This window comes from Labrus bergylta, chromosome 9 (assembly GCF_963930695.1).
Source record: "Labrus bergylta chromosome 9, fLabBer1.1, whole genome shotgun sequence".
NCBI classification, from domain to species: Eukaryota; Metazoa; Chordata; class Actinopteri; order Labriformes; family Labridae; genus Labrus; species Labrus bergylta.
In genome coordinates this window covers 15,575,824-15,593,212 of record NC_089203.1, presented here as the reverse complement: position 1 = coordinate 15,593,212, position 17,389 = coordinate 15,575,824, and the positions used below count along the sequence as shown (strand labels likewise).

The following is a 17,389-nucleotide window of genomic DNA, read 5'->3' as shown; positions in this document are numbered from 1 at the left end:
ACACTGCCATTTAAAAAGGCTTACAAGACTCAACCCTTATGAACTGTAGGCTCTGTAAGGACAACTACCTCACTTCAAAAAGAGAGGTATAAATCATGCTTTAAGAGGACAGAAAAGAACACTTTGCTGCTTGTGTTGGTGTTTGTTTGAAAAATAATAGAAACATGTTCCTTTATTTCCTCTGAGAAAATGTGCGTAACCTTTTTTTTTTTTTTAATTCTGAGAGGCTGCTGCTGACTATTAGGGATCCAATTGTCTTTAGCGTTTGCGTGCTTCACCACTGTGTACTTACACAGACCACATTTGGAAAAAATGTATAAAGAGGTTCACATTTGTATATGAAAAAATGATGCACTTACTCTATGATTGTGTTTTTCACTCATTTTATTGACAGATAACTCTTCACTAGTTTCAGTCTTGTTGTTAAAACAGGGTTAGTTTTTGAACATTTTACAAGGTGATGCTTACAAAGATATCTTCTTAATTAACCCTTATCATCAAGAAATAATCGTCAGTACGTCCTTTTTTTTTTCTAACCAAACACTTATTCAGTAATTAAGAAGAGAACAAGGATGTAAGTAAAGACAATTATGAACAACCATAACAGATGATTTCAACTAAACCTCATCTTTTCCCCTTTGCTCCTGACACTGTCCTTGAAACAGACTGATAGGCATAGCCAGCCTTTGACTCAGGATGTCCTCCAGAGCCTCTAACGACATCCTCCTCACATCATAGCCCCTGACTGATGCTTTTGACTTGATGTCAACTGGTACTATTTGCTCATCACTGTTTCTGTCGTTTCTGCCCACTGCTGCGTATGTGGGGAAAAACGACCTCACAGACTCAGGAAGGCTGGCATTGTAGGACGGGCAGCAGTAAGCGGACCACATGTACTCAGGGACAGATACCCTGTTATTGATCCAGCGGGGTTCTGACTCATACGGCATGCCTCCGGTGATCACATACATTGACCCGTTGCAGAAGGCCTTGAATTCACTCAATACCTCGTTCTCCAGACGGCTCCAGGGGCCAGAGTTTGAGCCCGCTCGCTGAGGGACAATGTTTGTCAGTGTGAATGTGGCCTTACGGTTTTCTTTTGTTTTCTGGTGCATGCTGGGATTGAGATGGCCTTTAGTGAAGTTTGAGTTCTTGTAGTCCTGAAGCACCGCCTGGCTCTCGATCACATTCTGGTCGATGGGAATGTCGAAGACTTTCATCTCTGAGCTGGCACGGGAGAACACCAACTTCATGACAGAGAAAAGGACATGTCAGTTTTCAGACGCTACACCAAAATATTTCTCTGGTTACTGGTGCTTTTTACTGTTTGGGTGGAATAGTCCATGTGATTGTACTCTAAATGGATGTGTGACCTATTTACCTTCACATGTAGATTACAAAATAAAAATAAAAATGGAACTTTGATTATGTTACTTTCCTTCTTTTTCACCTCAACAGAAAAAGTCTAATGCATTATTGTTTAGAACAAAAAAATATAATAATTTTATATTCCTGTGCAAAGTGAATGATGAACTGCAGACTACATGAACAGACTGAGACTGCATCTAGCTACACTTATATGTATATTTTTATTTGCCAATATTTTGCTGGTAAGGTTAATTGTTTGTTAAAAATAAGGAGTCAAATTGAGATGCTGCATCAAAAGTGCATCCTTTATTGTCATAAACTTTTTTTTAGCTTCAGAAAGAAGTTATATCATTTATGACAGCATGATTTCTTGCAGTATTTTTTATTTGATTGCATTAGATTCAGAATAAGTGTCCTTAAAATCACCTTAGTCTAGTATCTCAACAAATCTCAACACAAACTTATTCAAGATAGTAGCCTAATGCATGCACTTGAATGCCACACAGTGTTTGCTTCCTACCTGAGGTTCATACATCCAGGGTGCTTTGGGCCGTTTGCCGTCTGCAGGACTGAGCACATACGCAGAGTACAATGGTGTGCGATGCTGACGGTCATACAGGCTGGCAAAGTGGTACTGGTTTCTGTAGCGCTGGCATATTGGCTGATATCCTGCTGGAGTAATGCCTTGTGGTGGAGATCTTTCATAGAAGAAATCAAGACACTGGGTGAAGTCCTCGCTGATCTCTCCCAGGACCGGTCCAGCAAACAAAGGCAGGAGGAGAAGCAGAGCTCCTGAGGAGGATTGCAGCATCTTCCTTTGAGACATCCTGCACAACAGACTTTGTGGACTGACTTCTTCTCAGACACAGCTCCTGAGTTAAATAAAACATATAATGTCTATTCAGCATCTGGGGTATATGCGTTAATGGGCTATCTCTCAGTTTCCTCATATATAGCCTACACTCACAGCAGGAACCATGTAGGTTACAGTTTGGACCACCCCCTGACCCTGTTTCTCTCAAACTTCCCCTGTTGACCAGCAGTCAGACGGCATTCTGGGAAACAATGGTTCTTCCTACCCTTTTTTGGCTGAGTAAGCCAGGGTTGAGAATATCTTTTTAGAAGTTTTTCTCTAATAGGTAATTTTGTCAAGGTGAGGAAAGATAATCTGCATTTCAAAACTTAAACTGAGCACCAAGATTGACCTGGACATTTTTTTTTAATTCTTGACTTGACTCTGTATCATTGTTTGTTATTCTTCTGGTTTAATGATAGTAACCTCTCTGTCACATCGTTTTAAATGTTTTTAGACTCGAGACATTCAGACTTATATCCGCTGCAAAAAAAGGTGTTAGAAGCAACAGGAACTGACATTGCAGTTTCTGGTTCCTGGCTTTTGCTGAAGTTGTTGTGAAGACATCTGCTGAAAAACCAGGTTTCTATTGGTTGAAGGAAATCACACCTTCTGATGATTTGCAGCGTTTACCTGCCTGCCTGACTCAACTTTGTTACCCTCTCTGTCTAAAAGATGAACAGCGATGGGAGTACCTTAAATTACACAATGCTCTCTATGGACTGCTGCACTTGGATGTCAATAGTATAAGGACACTACATTTGTTATAGGTTTTCTTTAAGCAATACTTCTCCAAGGTGTGTTGACGATTTGATAAAAAAAATCTTCAGATGTTTTGCTGACCAGTTTTATTAATTATATAAATCATATATATTCAAACTCCACACAGCACGTCAGCATTTCTTGTTTTACTTTCTGTCTTCAGTTTCTGTCAGGTCTTCTGTTTCTCCTGTCATCAAAACTTCCCTCACTGTGGGAGGTCACAATATTTCCCAGAAGATATACAGCACTTCAACTTCTTATTTTCTCAGCGCTCGTGATATAATTATCTGATTGATCAGTAAGTGAGAAAACCCACAGTTTCAGTCTTTCTGCTTTGGTTTAATAAATTGTAGGAAAGATGAGAATGTGGGAACACAGAGTTCAGGAGGTAACAAGATAGGAGCTTGCAGAACCTACGTTAAAGTACCAACACTACTACAAAGCCTTTTTGATTATACATACTAGTGTTGTGAGGATAAACACAAAAAATAGAAAAGTTAATTGAAATAATTTACATAGAAACAACTTTTGGTTTCAAATCACCAAACGGTTGATAAAGAGTGTTTTTCAACCGATTCATGAGTCAAAATTAGTTTAATTCAAATTATAAATTGGACTAGCCACATTATCTAAAAAGGGAAAACATGAGTATGTTGATCCTGACCTCGGTATCATTTGGTAGTAATAGTTGCTCCACATCTTTAACTTTATATAATACAACTTACAAAATGTATGAACAATACCATCACCTTCTGTCTTCAATTTGTTGCCTGAGGAGAAATTCTATGACTGGATCAGTGATAAAAGGAGCACATATCTGGAAACTTTGAAATAAAGATTTCAATGGTAAGAAGCTCTTAATTGTGGCCATCTAGTGACAGTTGGAGTCATGAAACGTTCCAGGACACAGAAACTCGTCATCAGGTCAGTGAAACGTATTGAACTGTGAGTCATGAGGATTATTGTCACTGGTGATGAATCGTAACCTGTGGATGACAATGAATAACAATACAATGGACTCAGTGTTGACATCGAATTTAAGATGGTCATTCAAATATGTAGGCCAGGGGTGCCCAGGGATGCTACGAGTATTAAGCGCATTTGATGAAGCTGCAGCTACTTCAGTCGGTTGGACTTTACTCCGTTCACTCTCACCGTGTCTGCAGCTAATTTAACAAAAGCAACATCATCTCACAGCAGCCTGCTGTAGTCTGTGAACATCTCCACACGGATTAAAGTTGTTTGTTGTAAACAAAATTAAGGGAAAAACATATGTGATATAAATACAAACGTAATATTAAAATGTAGCCTACCCTAAAATAAGAGTTTAAAAAAAAGTATTTTGCATATTGCATTATTTTTTGTACAGAAGTCTCATTTATTATATCTGAAATTATTTTCTGTTTGTTGTGTGAGTATTAAATGCGTTTGTAGGCTGTCGGTAAAGGCTATGGCTCACTATGTGGACTGGTAGATCTCGGCAGACTGGCAACTTTAAAAGTAGATCTTGGTTCAAAAAAGGTTGGGCACCCCTGATGTAGGCACACCCAAGTATTTGTACAACTTTCCACAGTTTCATTATGAATGATGCGACACGTGGTTACCGCTCTCTTGCGTATAAAATCAAAGTTTCTTGGTTTTAGAAACATTCAGTTCTAAAAAGTTTTTGTCACACCAAGAAATTAAATCAGGTAGAGTCTTCCTATGGTCTGACACTGGACCTTGGAGGAGGGACAGCAAAGCTGTGTCATCAGAGAATTTTACCAGGTATAGCTGCCCTCCTGAGTTCTCCTGCAAGCATCAGTGTACATCAGGGGTGCCCAAACAGATGAAGAAGAGGGGTTAAAGGACGCGCCCTTGTGGCGAGCCGGTGGAAATGGTTCAGGAGTCTAAAAAATGGCCATTTACAGACACACTGTAAGTTCTGTCAGTCAGAAAGTATATAACCCACAGCCCAAGATGATGATGTATGTTAAAATCACGGATCTTTTTTTTTTTTGATGAGGCTGAGTGGTATTAAAGACTGATGAAAAATCTGCAAACAAGAGCTGTGCGTGAGCTTGGGTTTTTTTTTTTTTTAAGTGTTTGTACAAGTTATGAAAGATCCAAAGTTTTGCACCCTCCACACCTCTCCCTGCCTGGTAGGCGAATTGGAGTGGATCAAGTTTACCCTTCACAGTTGAGAGAAGAGGGTTCTTTTCAAAGGTTTTCATAATTAACAAAAGTAAGTGCAACCGGTCTGAAGGGTTGGTTCTTTCTAGGTTTACTGATCTTTGGTATGAGATGAGCAAGGTTGTTTTAAAGGAAAAGCTGCTAACTCTCTGTCAGCTTGTTTCTATTCTTCTTCCTTGTTTTGTGTCACTGAGTCAGAGGTTCCATGGTATATCACACCAGCCACTGTTACCCATACGCATATATGTTTTTACACTACAGTGGCATTATAAAGCATAATTAAGGAGACCTTTTTAACATCCATATATGCTCCTGTAATTCCTCCCTAATGTTTTTTCACTTTGTGAAATGGTCACAGTTTGTTAAGGCATAGAAAACAAGACTACTTATTTGATAAGTTTGGTTCATGATCTAGGCTAAAACAATAAGTTATTGTACCTTGGTTTCACAGGATGCATACAGTTATGTGTTAGGCTCATTATGAAATCAGGCTCATCATAACTGCAGATAACAATGTATAGTTTGGTGTTACTTTACATTTTTCAGGGTATTTTTTTAACATGATGATCAAATCACTGTAAAATTAAGCACGGTTTAGATGAGTGTTCGCCTTCTATGATAACCTGCATGCTTATCACTTTGTGGGACTTTTTTTTAATTTTAACATCAGTATCTATTTGAAAATTGATTGTTTTTTATCATTACTAAACATAATGAAGCATTTTATTATTTACATTTATTTTGCTACAGTTTTGAATTTAGCAAGAATACGTTAGCAAGCTTGTTGTTTTTTTTTTTTTAGTCAGTAATGAAATAGTAAGTTAATTTACAGCTATGTGGTTTACACCTGGCAGTGAATTTGTGTGTAACTATTTAAGAACAACTAGACTTATATATATATATATATATTTAAAGAAAAACATTTCAAATAAAAAAAACCCTCAAAAAACCCTCAGTGGGCGCTGGTGGTGCAGTGGTTGGTACACGCGTCCTATGTATGGAGGCTATAGTCTTCCAAGTGGGCGGCCCGGGTTCGAATCCGGCCTGTGGCTCCTGTCCAGCATGTCATTCCCCACTCTCTCTTCCTGGTTTCCAGCTCTGTCCACTGTCCTGTCTCTCAATTAAAGGCACAAAAAGCCCAAAAATAAATAACAAAAAAAAAAACCTCAGTAAACATGTAACTTTGCTAACTAGGTTCGCTGTAGGAATAACATAACTAATAACTTTTGAAGCAGTGTCTTTTCCAACGCTTAAAGAAAGATCATGGCTGGAAGCAAAATATTGCTCTGTGAATGGTGGGAAGACTAAGCCACCAATGCCACATGAAATCCCTTGTGCCTTGTGTCTTAATAAGTTAACAGACATAAAACACAAAACAATTACAAACACAGATCACCATATCCTGGGTCACCTGGCAGAAAGTCATTAGTCAAATCATCGACAACCTGATGCAGCTTGATGCATCTTCCTCCAATGCCTTTAATCTACTTTTAAAATTATTTAAAGTGACCAGCTCCTCCCGACACAAATACTCCTACAGGAGATTCCAAGCCAGTTCAGTATTTTTCCTTTGAATTTGTAAACATCAGTTTTGTTTTATCATGCTTCAAAATAAATGTTAACACAATAAGAGTGTCCTGTACAGTATCGAAGGCCTCTTGTAAGTGACAGAACGCCTGATATTGTGTAGGAGCAAAGCATTAAAAAGAAGTATCATCAGAATATAAATTAAAATTTGCATTGGAACATAATAAGCATACCAATACTGTTTACATACATGATAAATAACATTGGTCCCGAGTCTTAGCCCTGTGGGACACCATTTTTCACTTCAAGATATTCAGAGGTAAAGCCGTCAGCCTGCAAACACTGTGACCTGTTTGATAAATCATTTTCAAACCAACAGACAGATTTTTCTGAGAGTCCAATAGTGTGCAGTCTATCATTCATATTATGGTCAACAGTATCAAAGGCCTTTGACAAGATGATACAAAGGGCTGCACAGTGTTCCTTATTTTCCAAGGACTCAATAAAATCACTGACTACTTTTAAAGTTGATGCGGTTGTAGCAGCTCATTGAATAAATCGAGCATTAAAGCTTAGTCAGTTATGCTTTGAGAATCCTTGAAAATGCAAGGGGGAGTTCAATATCTTTGTTATTTCCAGATGAAGACTTCATAGTCTCCCAGAACAGCCTTGGGTTCTTAAGATTGTTTACAGTTCCACTAAGAAAATGTTCAGCTTTAGCCTTTTTGTTTTCAACTATGCAGACATTCTGCTGTCCCTTGCTTTAGCCCAGGCCACACTGTGCTCATGCAGTAACTATGAATCAGGATTAAACCATATCATGGTCTTTTATCCTGTATTATTTTAGAGGAGGATTTTGTAGATCCAAAGAATATGTTAATGTTTCAGTAGGCAACCTGATTATAAAGCATTTACAATTTAACTGCAGCTTTATGGTGAGGACTGTTTTGAAAGTATACCATTGTTTGATTCGAAGAATAGCCTGATTGTTGTATTTTTGAAGTTTATTCTCTACAAGGACAATGATAAATCTTTAAGAAGTGGAATAAAACTCTGATTAACAATTGGATGAATTAAGTTGTTTTACCTCAATTTATAACATATTCTTTATTGAAAATTGGAGTCAGAAAACTGTGTCACAAATTGATATGAAGGCCTTAATGACTTACTACCTACCTCTGCTATTGGTTTAAAGTACCCTTTATTGAAAATGTCTTGACATTTGAACTGCATACACTAAACCTTTATTATTAAAGGCTTAGAGAGACTGTTTTTCAACTTGCTGGCTGTCTTGGCCATGGTCTTCCTTGAAAAACAGATTCCTAATCTCAACCTGGTAAAATAAAAACAAATAAAGATTCTTAGGGATCCTCATAAAGAATACATGCCTAAATGTGGCACTCTAGCCAAGGCTCCGGTTGTACTTCCTCAATAATAAAACGATCAGCCGTGTTAGTATTATAATGTTAATTGGTTTATTGGTTACATTTGAATGTTTTGGATGGTGGTTCTCTTTAGCAGATAAAAGTTGTTTTGCTCCGGGCTACAGACCGCGCATCCACACAGAGCATCTTCATCTGATACTGTGCGTGCAGCAACAGGCTGGTGTGCAGACTTTTGCTCTGCTGTCAGCTTCAGACCACTCCCTCTCTCACTGTGAACGGAAGCTCAGTCAGCCGTCAGACGTTTCTTTTCAGTGACTATGTGCGCTACGAAGAATGGCGGAGGCCAACGCGCTTGAAGAACTGCAGTCGGAGCTCACTTGCCCTGTGTGTTTGGAGCTCTTCCGTGACCCCGTGATCCTCGAGTGCGGACACCACTTCTGCCAGGTGTGCATCATCCAGTGCTGGGAGGCCAAGTCAGACGAGTTGTCGAGTTGCCCAAAGTGTAGAAAGTCGTGCGCGCGTAAACTGCGCCCAAACTCTCTGCTGTGCAACGTCGTTGACAGTGTCCGCAGAGCCGGGACCATGGACTCACCCGCGGGCATACTTGGATGGGATCCGGGTTGTTGTGACCTAGAGGAGCCGGAGGAGCGGGAGCTCGGGTCCAGTATGAGTAGCTTGGCCTCGTCCACTGGGCACTGGCCGCGCCTGGGAATGGATATGTGTGAGGAGCATGAGGAGAAGCTCAAGCTGTACTGCGAGGACGACCAGCTGCCCATCTGCCTGGTGTGTGGGATGTCCCGGGATCATAAGACCCACAATGTCATCCCAATTACAGAGGCCTTTGAAAACTATAAGGTACAGTTTCACAGACCGAGTCCGGACTAATTTGTTACAAGTAAACCTTACAACGTCTCCTTGTAATTTATGTGTTCTCATCATAATACCTGAAACTACATAACTAAAGGTAGTCTAACTTTTTGTTAGTGCCATGTTCTAACATGCTTTTGTGCGGCTGCAGTCATCTTCTTGTGTTTTTTTTTTAAACCCATGTTGAAAACCTTATCTCACAGACACATCTTTAAATAAATTTGATGTCTGATGGCAGGAATTTACAAGGCCTTGTTAGAGTCCTTGTTAGCCCCTGCAGCAGCAGCCTTTGGGTAGGTGGTGTTTAACAGGAATTCAGCAGCCCACTGTGAGCTCTCACCCCCCCCCCCCACTCTTAAAACCTGGCCATCCCGATGTTGTTTGTTTGAAGACTCGCTCTGAGAGGTTCTCCCAGTGTGTTTCAGCATGTTTCACTGGTGCTAAATTCCTGTTTTGTTTGAATATGTGGGTCAGAGGTTTCAGTTAGAGAGGTCATATGATTCCCATCAAAGATGATGTTGTTCAGAGAGAGGTACAAATCAAATGTTCTCCTTCTTATGGTATAAACTGGTTAAGAGTCTCCGCTTCTTAACCATGTTTTGCATTTAATTGTTTACCTTCTAAAACAGGATAAGCTGTCTGTCGCTCTGCAGAGGGTTCAGCTACAGTCAGAGGAGGCCTCGATCTTCCAAACACAGACCAATGACAAGATCCTTCTCATCAAGGTATGATAGATGTGTGCGAGCGTGTGTGAGTGTGTCTCTTTAAGAAAGAAACTGCCATGGGAAAGGAAAAGACAAATACTTGTGTGTTACTTACAGATATTCTGGTGTCCAAGCAACACTCACCTACAGTACATTCCTCCACCTTTACCTGTCTGACAGACATGAGTGATGGATGACTCACACTGATTATGACTGGTTGTGACACAACAAGTTGTTACTCAGCTTTGTTTGAATGTGAGGATCTGCATGTGTCTCAGATTCAGAGGTACTTTCTGAAAATGAAAAGATTAATAGACGTTCATACATGTCATGGCATGTTTGTCTTTCTCACAATCTTAGTTTTCACAGGCCCCCACACACACACGCACACACATTCTCATACAAAATAGCTAACATTTCACAAACCCTCATAGAAAGAGAAGCAGCTGACGTGATTTAGGCTGGGCCACTTTTTTCCACCAAAGCAGCATTCAACCAAAATAGAGGCCTTCTTCTCTCTTTCTCTCTCTCTCTCTCTCACACACACACACACAAACACACACACACACACTTACACTCCCTTTCTGTGTACTTGTGTTAAACAGAGATAAGAGTGCAGTATGCGGCCATGTTGTAGTATTTCATCTCATCTCTCTTTCAGGCTACTTCACACCATCTGTCCTGTTTGTTTGTTTGTTTGTTTGTTTGTCTGTCTGTCTCTCTCAGTTTGTATGTTTTCCTGTCTGTCTCGCTGTCTGTCGGTTTGACCCAGTTTCATTGCACATGCACACGTTTTCACTTCTCTGTTTCTATGCCAGCATGACAGGATGTGGGTCAACAAGGTTAAGAGGAACTTTGGCAATTTGTCTTTTGCTGCTTATCTTAGGCACACTGCGGTGTGCCTATTACTTTATCTGCCTACTTTTCTTTACTTGACTATCTCTCTGTCTCTATTCACAAGTTAAAGGGGAATGCCACCATTTCTACTCCTTTAAAATGAGAATACATCGAAACTGAAATAGTCCAAACAAGGACAAAGATATGAACCCCTTCCATACAAGAAACACAAATTGAATTAGTAGAGGTGTGGAAAAAATTGGTTTATGTAAAAATTGAGATTCTTATCTATGCCAAATGGAGCAGCAAGAAATCCTGCCAGTCTCACAGATGACTGGAGTAGATCCTGAAGTATGTACTTGTTCAAAAATAGACTTTGAATCATGAATCCAGAATGGTTTTTAACCGGAAATAGATTCTGAATCTAAACGTGACCCCAAGAATCTAAATCGAATCGAATCGTGAGACACCCAAAGATTTCCAAGATCCACCCAAATCTCCACTCCATGACCAATCCTTGATCATCCATTAGTCATTGTATCATCGTAATATAAATTGTTTGTTTGCCTGTACTGTGTCTTATTGTCTCTTTCACATTGACTTTAATGTCACTTGTCATATTATGGCATCGCCAACAGAAAAATTAAAACGAGAATACATAAGTATATAAGAACTTAATCACATTCTACCACTTACTAATATATAACTGTTATTCAGCCCAGTGTTTATAAAAGTGCAGTAAGCTGTTTTCTCAACATAAACCAGAATTCAAACACAGAAGAAAAATTACCAAAAAAGGTAATAAAGGTTTTGTTCAAGACCTTCAGAGTCAAACAACACGTGTTTCTTCATTCACATTTTATTGCTTCGGCCTAGAGTAGAAACATCAGAATGTCTCCTCCATGTTTTTTTTTTTTTTTTGTCTGATCAGAGTGCTCCTCATGTTTCAGGAGCGAGCAGGAGATCTGGAGGAGATGGTCACTGCTGAGTTTGGCCTTCTGAGGGAGTTTCTCCTTGAAGAGGAGGAGCGCATTAAAGAGAAACTGAAGAAGCAGAAAGAGGAGAAGCTCAACCAGCTGGAGGAGGCGCTTACAAAGACCACGGAGCAAATCAGCCAGCTGGAGGATAAAGCAGAACTGCTCTGCATGAAACAGAGAGAAGAAGAAAACCCAGAGCAGCTCAAGGTGAGAGAAGGGAGGACGGAGGAAGAGGAGGAAATAAACAGATGATACTTTTGTAGTCGATTTTTTGATAAACCCTAATTGAACTGAAAGGTAGTGAAACGTATCAGTAGTTTGATAAAAGAACAGCCTGTAAATACCGATTTGCACTGTACCAGAGATATACTCCTCATGCTGTGGAATATCCTGAAGAAATTTGTATTGGTAACGTTTTTTTTGATCTACTCTTTTCCAGGGGATCAAAGATTTCATTGGAGGGTGAGTATCATCTTGATCATGATTCTTTAACAGCGGTGATTTCTTATTGAGTTGTTCCTTTCCAGTTCATCTACCCCTTTCCCTCGACACAACTGCTGTCCTCTTTCCAACATCTAAAGTCACAAAGTAATGACGTGTTGTTTTGTAATTAACTGTAAGTCATGTTGAAACAGGATGTGGGGACATGATTGTGTTTTATCAAGTCATCTGTGCCTCACATTGTCGTCTGACAGTCACTGACGGAATCATTTTACAGACTAAAGGGCTGTGGTAGATCTGACATAAGGCCAAAGGATAACGGTTTCGAAACTTGCAACATTTCGTCTGAAAGATTTTAGACTATAGATCTAACAGACACATGCTCACACTTATTGGTTAAAGAAAACATTTTTTTTTAAAGTTTGAAATCCATTCTGTGAATTCTGAAATTCTGTGCAACGTTTCTAAATATAATTGCATAGTTCTCATAAATAAAAACAAGAAAACTCAAAACTTACATATTTTATAATTTGTATTTAATTACTTCTTAAATAGTGTACTTAAAAAAATAAATAATAATAATTCTTTACCCTCTGATTTCCCCCCTCTTCTCTTATCCAGTGTGGAGAGCCTGTTTGAGCCTCCTCCAGAGGTGTGTGTTAACCTGCAGACTGGAGAGTTTCTGGGACCTCTGCAGTACAGGACCTGGAGGAAAATGAGCAACCTTTTTCAGCCAGGTGTGAATATATGCATTAACACACCCACACACACACACACACACACACACACACACACACACACACACACACACACACACACACACACACACACACACACACACACACACACACACACACACACACGCGCGCGATGTAGAGCAATCGTCTATCATAAACGTATTGGACTTGTTAAATACAGTGTAAAACAAAACCATGTGCAGTGACGTCTGTTCAAACTACTTTTTGTTCTAACTCAGTTTCTTTTAAAGTTCATCGTTCATTTAATGAAGTCCATATATCCTGATGAGTAAACTCCTCAAAGCTCCTCAAGATACTTGACACAACTGTTTGCACTGTCTACAAGCATGTATAATAACAATATTAGTTGTTTGAGCCATGACATGTTTTTTAAACTTCATCACATCTGTCCTAATATCCAAGTCAGGTAACATAATACGTACTCCTTACACTTGCCAGTGTAATTATCCATAGTGTTGATTGTGAAACAGTAGACTTCGATGCTGGTTTAAATGACTGTGTGGAGTTAGATCAAGGATTTCTGTGTTGACGCAGTATCATTTATATTTAATTTGGATCCATGTACCTGATGCTCTTTGTCAGCTCGTCTTTCACTAATTAAGCAGGTTGCGTTCAGTTTCTTGTTAAAGGTTCCTGCCAAGGAGTCTCCCTTGGGCGCCTCTCTGTAAGCACATTTCAGTTGTTGCCTTGGTCCATTTTCAAACTATTTTTTTGGTGTCTTAGCTATCACAGCAGTGACCCTTGACCCCAACACAGCCTACCCCCGCCTGATGGTTTCACCGTGTCACACCAGAGTCCAGGTGGGGAAGATTCAGCCCAACCTGCCCAACAACCCAGAGCGCTTTACCCGCTACAACATCGTCCTGGGCTCTAAAGCCTTCTCATCAGGCAGACACTACTGGGAAGTGGAAGTGGGCCACAAGACAGCGTGGGGTCTGGGTGTAGCCACAGCCTCCGTCAACAGGAAGGAGGAGATCAGCTTGTGTCCAGATGACGGTTTTTGGACCCTGGTGCTGAGGGACAATGGCGATGGCACCAGTGAGTACGAAGCATGCACCGACTCAGAGGAAGGGTTGATTCATCCTTCCAAACCCCCCAGGAGGGTGGGGGTCTTTCTGGACTACAGTCGAGGTGAAGTGTCGTTTTATGATGCAGGAGACATGAGCCACCTCTTCACCTTCTGTGATGCAAAGTTTAAAGAGCCTGTTTTCCCGTATTTCAATCCCTGGCCGATCATTAACGGAAACAACCGCGAGCCGCTCACCATAGTAACGCCACACTGGGGATAGACCGGCTTTTTAGTCGACGAGCTTGCATCAGCAGATTTAACAATGAAACCGCAGAAGAAGATTCAGCAGCTGATGAACTTCAAATGAACTCATGTAATGAGCATTCACACATTTCCCTCGTCATAGAGACGCTGTATTACTGATGGTGTGGGGATAAACTCAAAGGTTACAATGGGAGAATATTTTAAGACAGTGATCAAGACAACGACATAAAAAAGGACACTCTAAAAGACATGGCTGTCATTATTTGTACTTTTTAAAATTTGATCAACAAATGTAAGAAAAATTAAACCAACATTTGATCTTAGGTATAGTCTGTACAAATGTCTGATATATGTTTTTTCTCTGTGCCATAGAATTCAATTTATTGCAAAAATAATGTCAATTAGCAACACTGTGACACTGAATTATGTTTCCTTATTAGAATGAAGATTGACACTTAAGTATATTTAGAATGATGCTTCCAGTAAAACTACTCTAGTGGACCAAATGTGTATGAATTTAAACCTGATAATAGCCCTAAATAGGTCTAGTATTCTGTCTAGAGTAACCTGAGCTACAATGTAAAGTGCCTAAATGTTGTTTATTTTATTTGTTTCATAAAAAAAAAATATATATTTGCATCTTAGGCAGCAATGAATGTGCTCGGGGCTACGAGTGAAATGAGGATTCAGAGATGGACTGACTCATTGATGGTTTAGGTCTCTTTAGCTCTATCATTACAGATCCTTTCTCTGCTTGAGTTTACTTTTATTCCTTTTATCCATTCCTATTTGTCTGCCATTTTTGCATTGGTCTGTGTTTTATTGTGGTTTTACTATACTTGATTTGTACAGTACTTTGGTCAACTGTTGTTGTTTTTAAATGTGCTTTATACATTTGGATTGGATCATTCTCAAAGCAGGAGAGAAGAAGAGAAGAAGCAATGCTTGATAAAAAAAAATGCCTTAAGTTGTGGGCAACAAATGTGTTAGTAAAATGATGCAACATATGAGTTGATGAGTGACCCTGAATGTGAACATTACTTTTGTTTTCAAAGGAAACTCAGCAGACAGGTGTTTAATAAGAATGAGCGGATATTGAAAAAAGCTAAAATCTTTTGAAGAAATTCACTTTTATTTTCTTTTTCTTCTAACTGTTTTGTAACCAACCATTATTCTAATGACATGATCATCATCAGAAAGTGAAGAGTGCATTTGACACAAGTTAATTGACAAGACTGTACATTTCAATATCCCACTGCAACCACCATTGCCCAGTACAGCTGAAAATGTAATTAGAAAATACTTGAAGAATACTAAATGAATATGTTCTAAAGGTACGACCAGAGAAATCACTGTCAAGATCTATATGATTTTCCTGAATAAATAGCCAACTGAGTTTTTTTGCTGATGTTTTATTCCACCAGAGGGCGCCCACAACTAACTGGATGCTCTATAACTGAGCACAGAAGTGGTCTATGAATCACAGCTCTGTGCTTTATTGGACCACATGGAAGACAGATACAGCTTTAGGGACAAGTTTATCTCAAAAAGGATGCAAAATTATATAATTATGTTACCCAAACATGGTTCCCACTTTTTGGAGAAAATTTCCCAGTCTTTTCCAGGACATTTTCAGTGATAAAGCTGTATGACCGGAACGCATCGTACCGATACACCAATATGTTTACTTTCTGTGGAAGTCGGATTCAAAGGATGTGCAGTCTTTGGCTGTTACCATGAATACTTACATGCATATAAATGATAATGAATAATTATGTTATATATATTATATTAATATGAGTAAGTTACAATTATGGTTTCAGATTTTATAACCTAGTTTGTCTTCTTGTGTTCTCAAAAAAATAAATAAAAGCTTGGCTATGTAAAAAATAAAGAGCCAGGATAAAGTATCTTGCACCTACCTTACTCAAAATAATATAATGTAAAAATAATAGTAATAATGACGACAACAAGTGGTCGTTAACAAATAACTCAAGATCATGACTATTCATTGAGTAGTAATAAATATTAAGAGGAAAACCTAAATGTAACATTTAAATAAGCCTTCCTTCCAATACTTAATACTGCTGATATACCACACAGTCACTATTTGATATGATCTTTTCAAATCTATAATTTAGCCCTTTCTGGAGACAAGGCTGTCTGTTTTGGAGAACTCTGATATGAAATTGGGAGAATGTTTGAATGATTTTCGTAGACATTTTGCTTTTTCTGTCATTTTTCAAATGTTTTCCATGACTGGAAAATTGGTCAATTGTTTTCCTGGTTTTCCAGGATGCATGGGAACCCTGCCAATGTTGCAAAACAAGCAAAACAACATTTCCTCAAGTGGCTTTACTAAATGAAAACCTTCTACACCTTCTATCTTTACACCCAAGGTAATAAAACACATCCACTGACAAAAACTATCACAGAAAAATGGAAGACACATTAGGGGCAGCAACAGAGAAGGGACCCCTCTCTCTGACTGTTACACTACTCAAAACTAGTTCACAGTATTAAACACCAACAAACCAAACTGAAAACCAGGATGGAAATAAGATAGATGTATTATAAACATCGAAATGGACTACCGCTCTCCCAGTCGTCTGACTACTCAAAGCTCTTTTTTGCTGCGTGTCACAGCAGTGAATGCTATGTGCAGCACCCTTCAGTATTACCAATCCCTTCATACACATTCATACGCCAGGGACACTTTGACGTGAGACTACAGGAGCTGGGGATCAAACCCCCAACATACAATCCACTAACACTGAGCCATTGCCGCCCTGGCTGAGGGGGAAAACTACCTGATTTCCAGTCTCATAAGGCAAGATCCTCATTCAAACAGAAAAGAGACAGTTAAAACATTTACAGAAAGAGAGAGAGAGAGAGAGAGAGACAGAGAGAGACAGAATAGCGGTGAAGCTTTATAGGACAAGGCCCTTCAACAAATACGTTGTAGCGTTTATTGTGGTAATGTCTTTGTTGATACTGTGTTTGATCAGCACCCCATTCAATAGACTCAGTGGGACGAACCATCAGTACATGTAAATAAAAACTGACTCAACTGTTTGATTACTTTCTTTGTATGTTACCCTTGATAATGCATACAAATGAATACATTTGACAGGATAATAAGCCCCTTTGCTTTTGTGTTTACTGCCCTCTTTTCAGTGTCCAGTTTTAGCAAGATTAATCAGTTCTCTTGTGCCAATTGGCCAATTTAGTAATGTGTGACTACTATTACCAACAAATAAATAATGAGACTTCTCTGACCAAAATAAAACGTATCTGTTGTCTCTGTGAGTCATCTGCCTTTACACGAACCACTCGCTGCTGGTCCAAGACTATACATGTCAGGATCATGTCAAGTCCAACCCTGATCTGTAATTAGATCTTAGTGTTTGCAGATCAACACGCAGTAACACAAGCCCTCACTTCTACATTTCTGCTGTCCTGCCA

General features: G+C 39.3%; 2 protein-coding genes across 2 annotated transcripts; one reads left to right on the top strand and one right to left on the bottom strand.

Annotated features, from left to right (window-relative positions):
- Positions 1-366: 366 nt before the first annotated feature.
- Positions 367-2,300, bottom strand: LOC109993040 (endonuclease domain-containing 1 protein). Its single transcript, XM_020645853.3, has 2 exons — positions 1,889-2,300; positions 367-1,247 (listed from the first exon to the last, which is right to left on the bottom strand). The coding sequence occupies exons 1-2, from the start codon at positions 2,192-2,194 to the stop codon at positions 618-620; spliced, it is 936 nt and encodes a 311-aa protein (XP_020501509.2). The 5' UTR covers positions 2,195-2,300; the 3' UTR covers positions 367-617.
- Positions 2,301-8,168: 5,868 nt separating this feature from the next.
- LOC109993037 (zinc-binding protein A33) lies at positions 8,169-15,320 on the top strand. The gene is made up of 6 exons (XM_020645850.3): positions 8,169-8,922; positions 9,564-9,659; positions 11,426-11,659; positions 11,892-11,914; positions 12,515-12,630; positions 13,375-15,320. The coding sequence occupies exons 1-6, from the start codon at positions 8,401-8,403 to the stop codon at positions 13,938-13,940; spliced, it is 1,557 nt and encodes a 518-aa protein (XP_020501506.2). The 5' UTR covers positions 8,169-8,400; the 3' UTR covers positions 13,941-15,320.
- Positions 15,321-17,389: the final 2,069 nt, after the last annotated feature.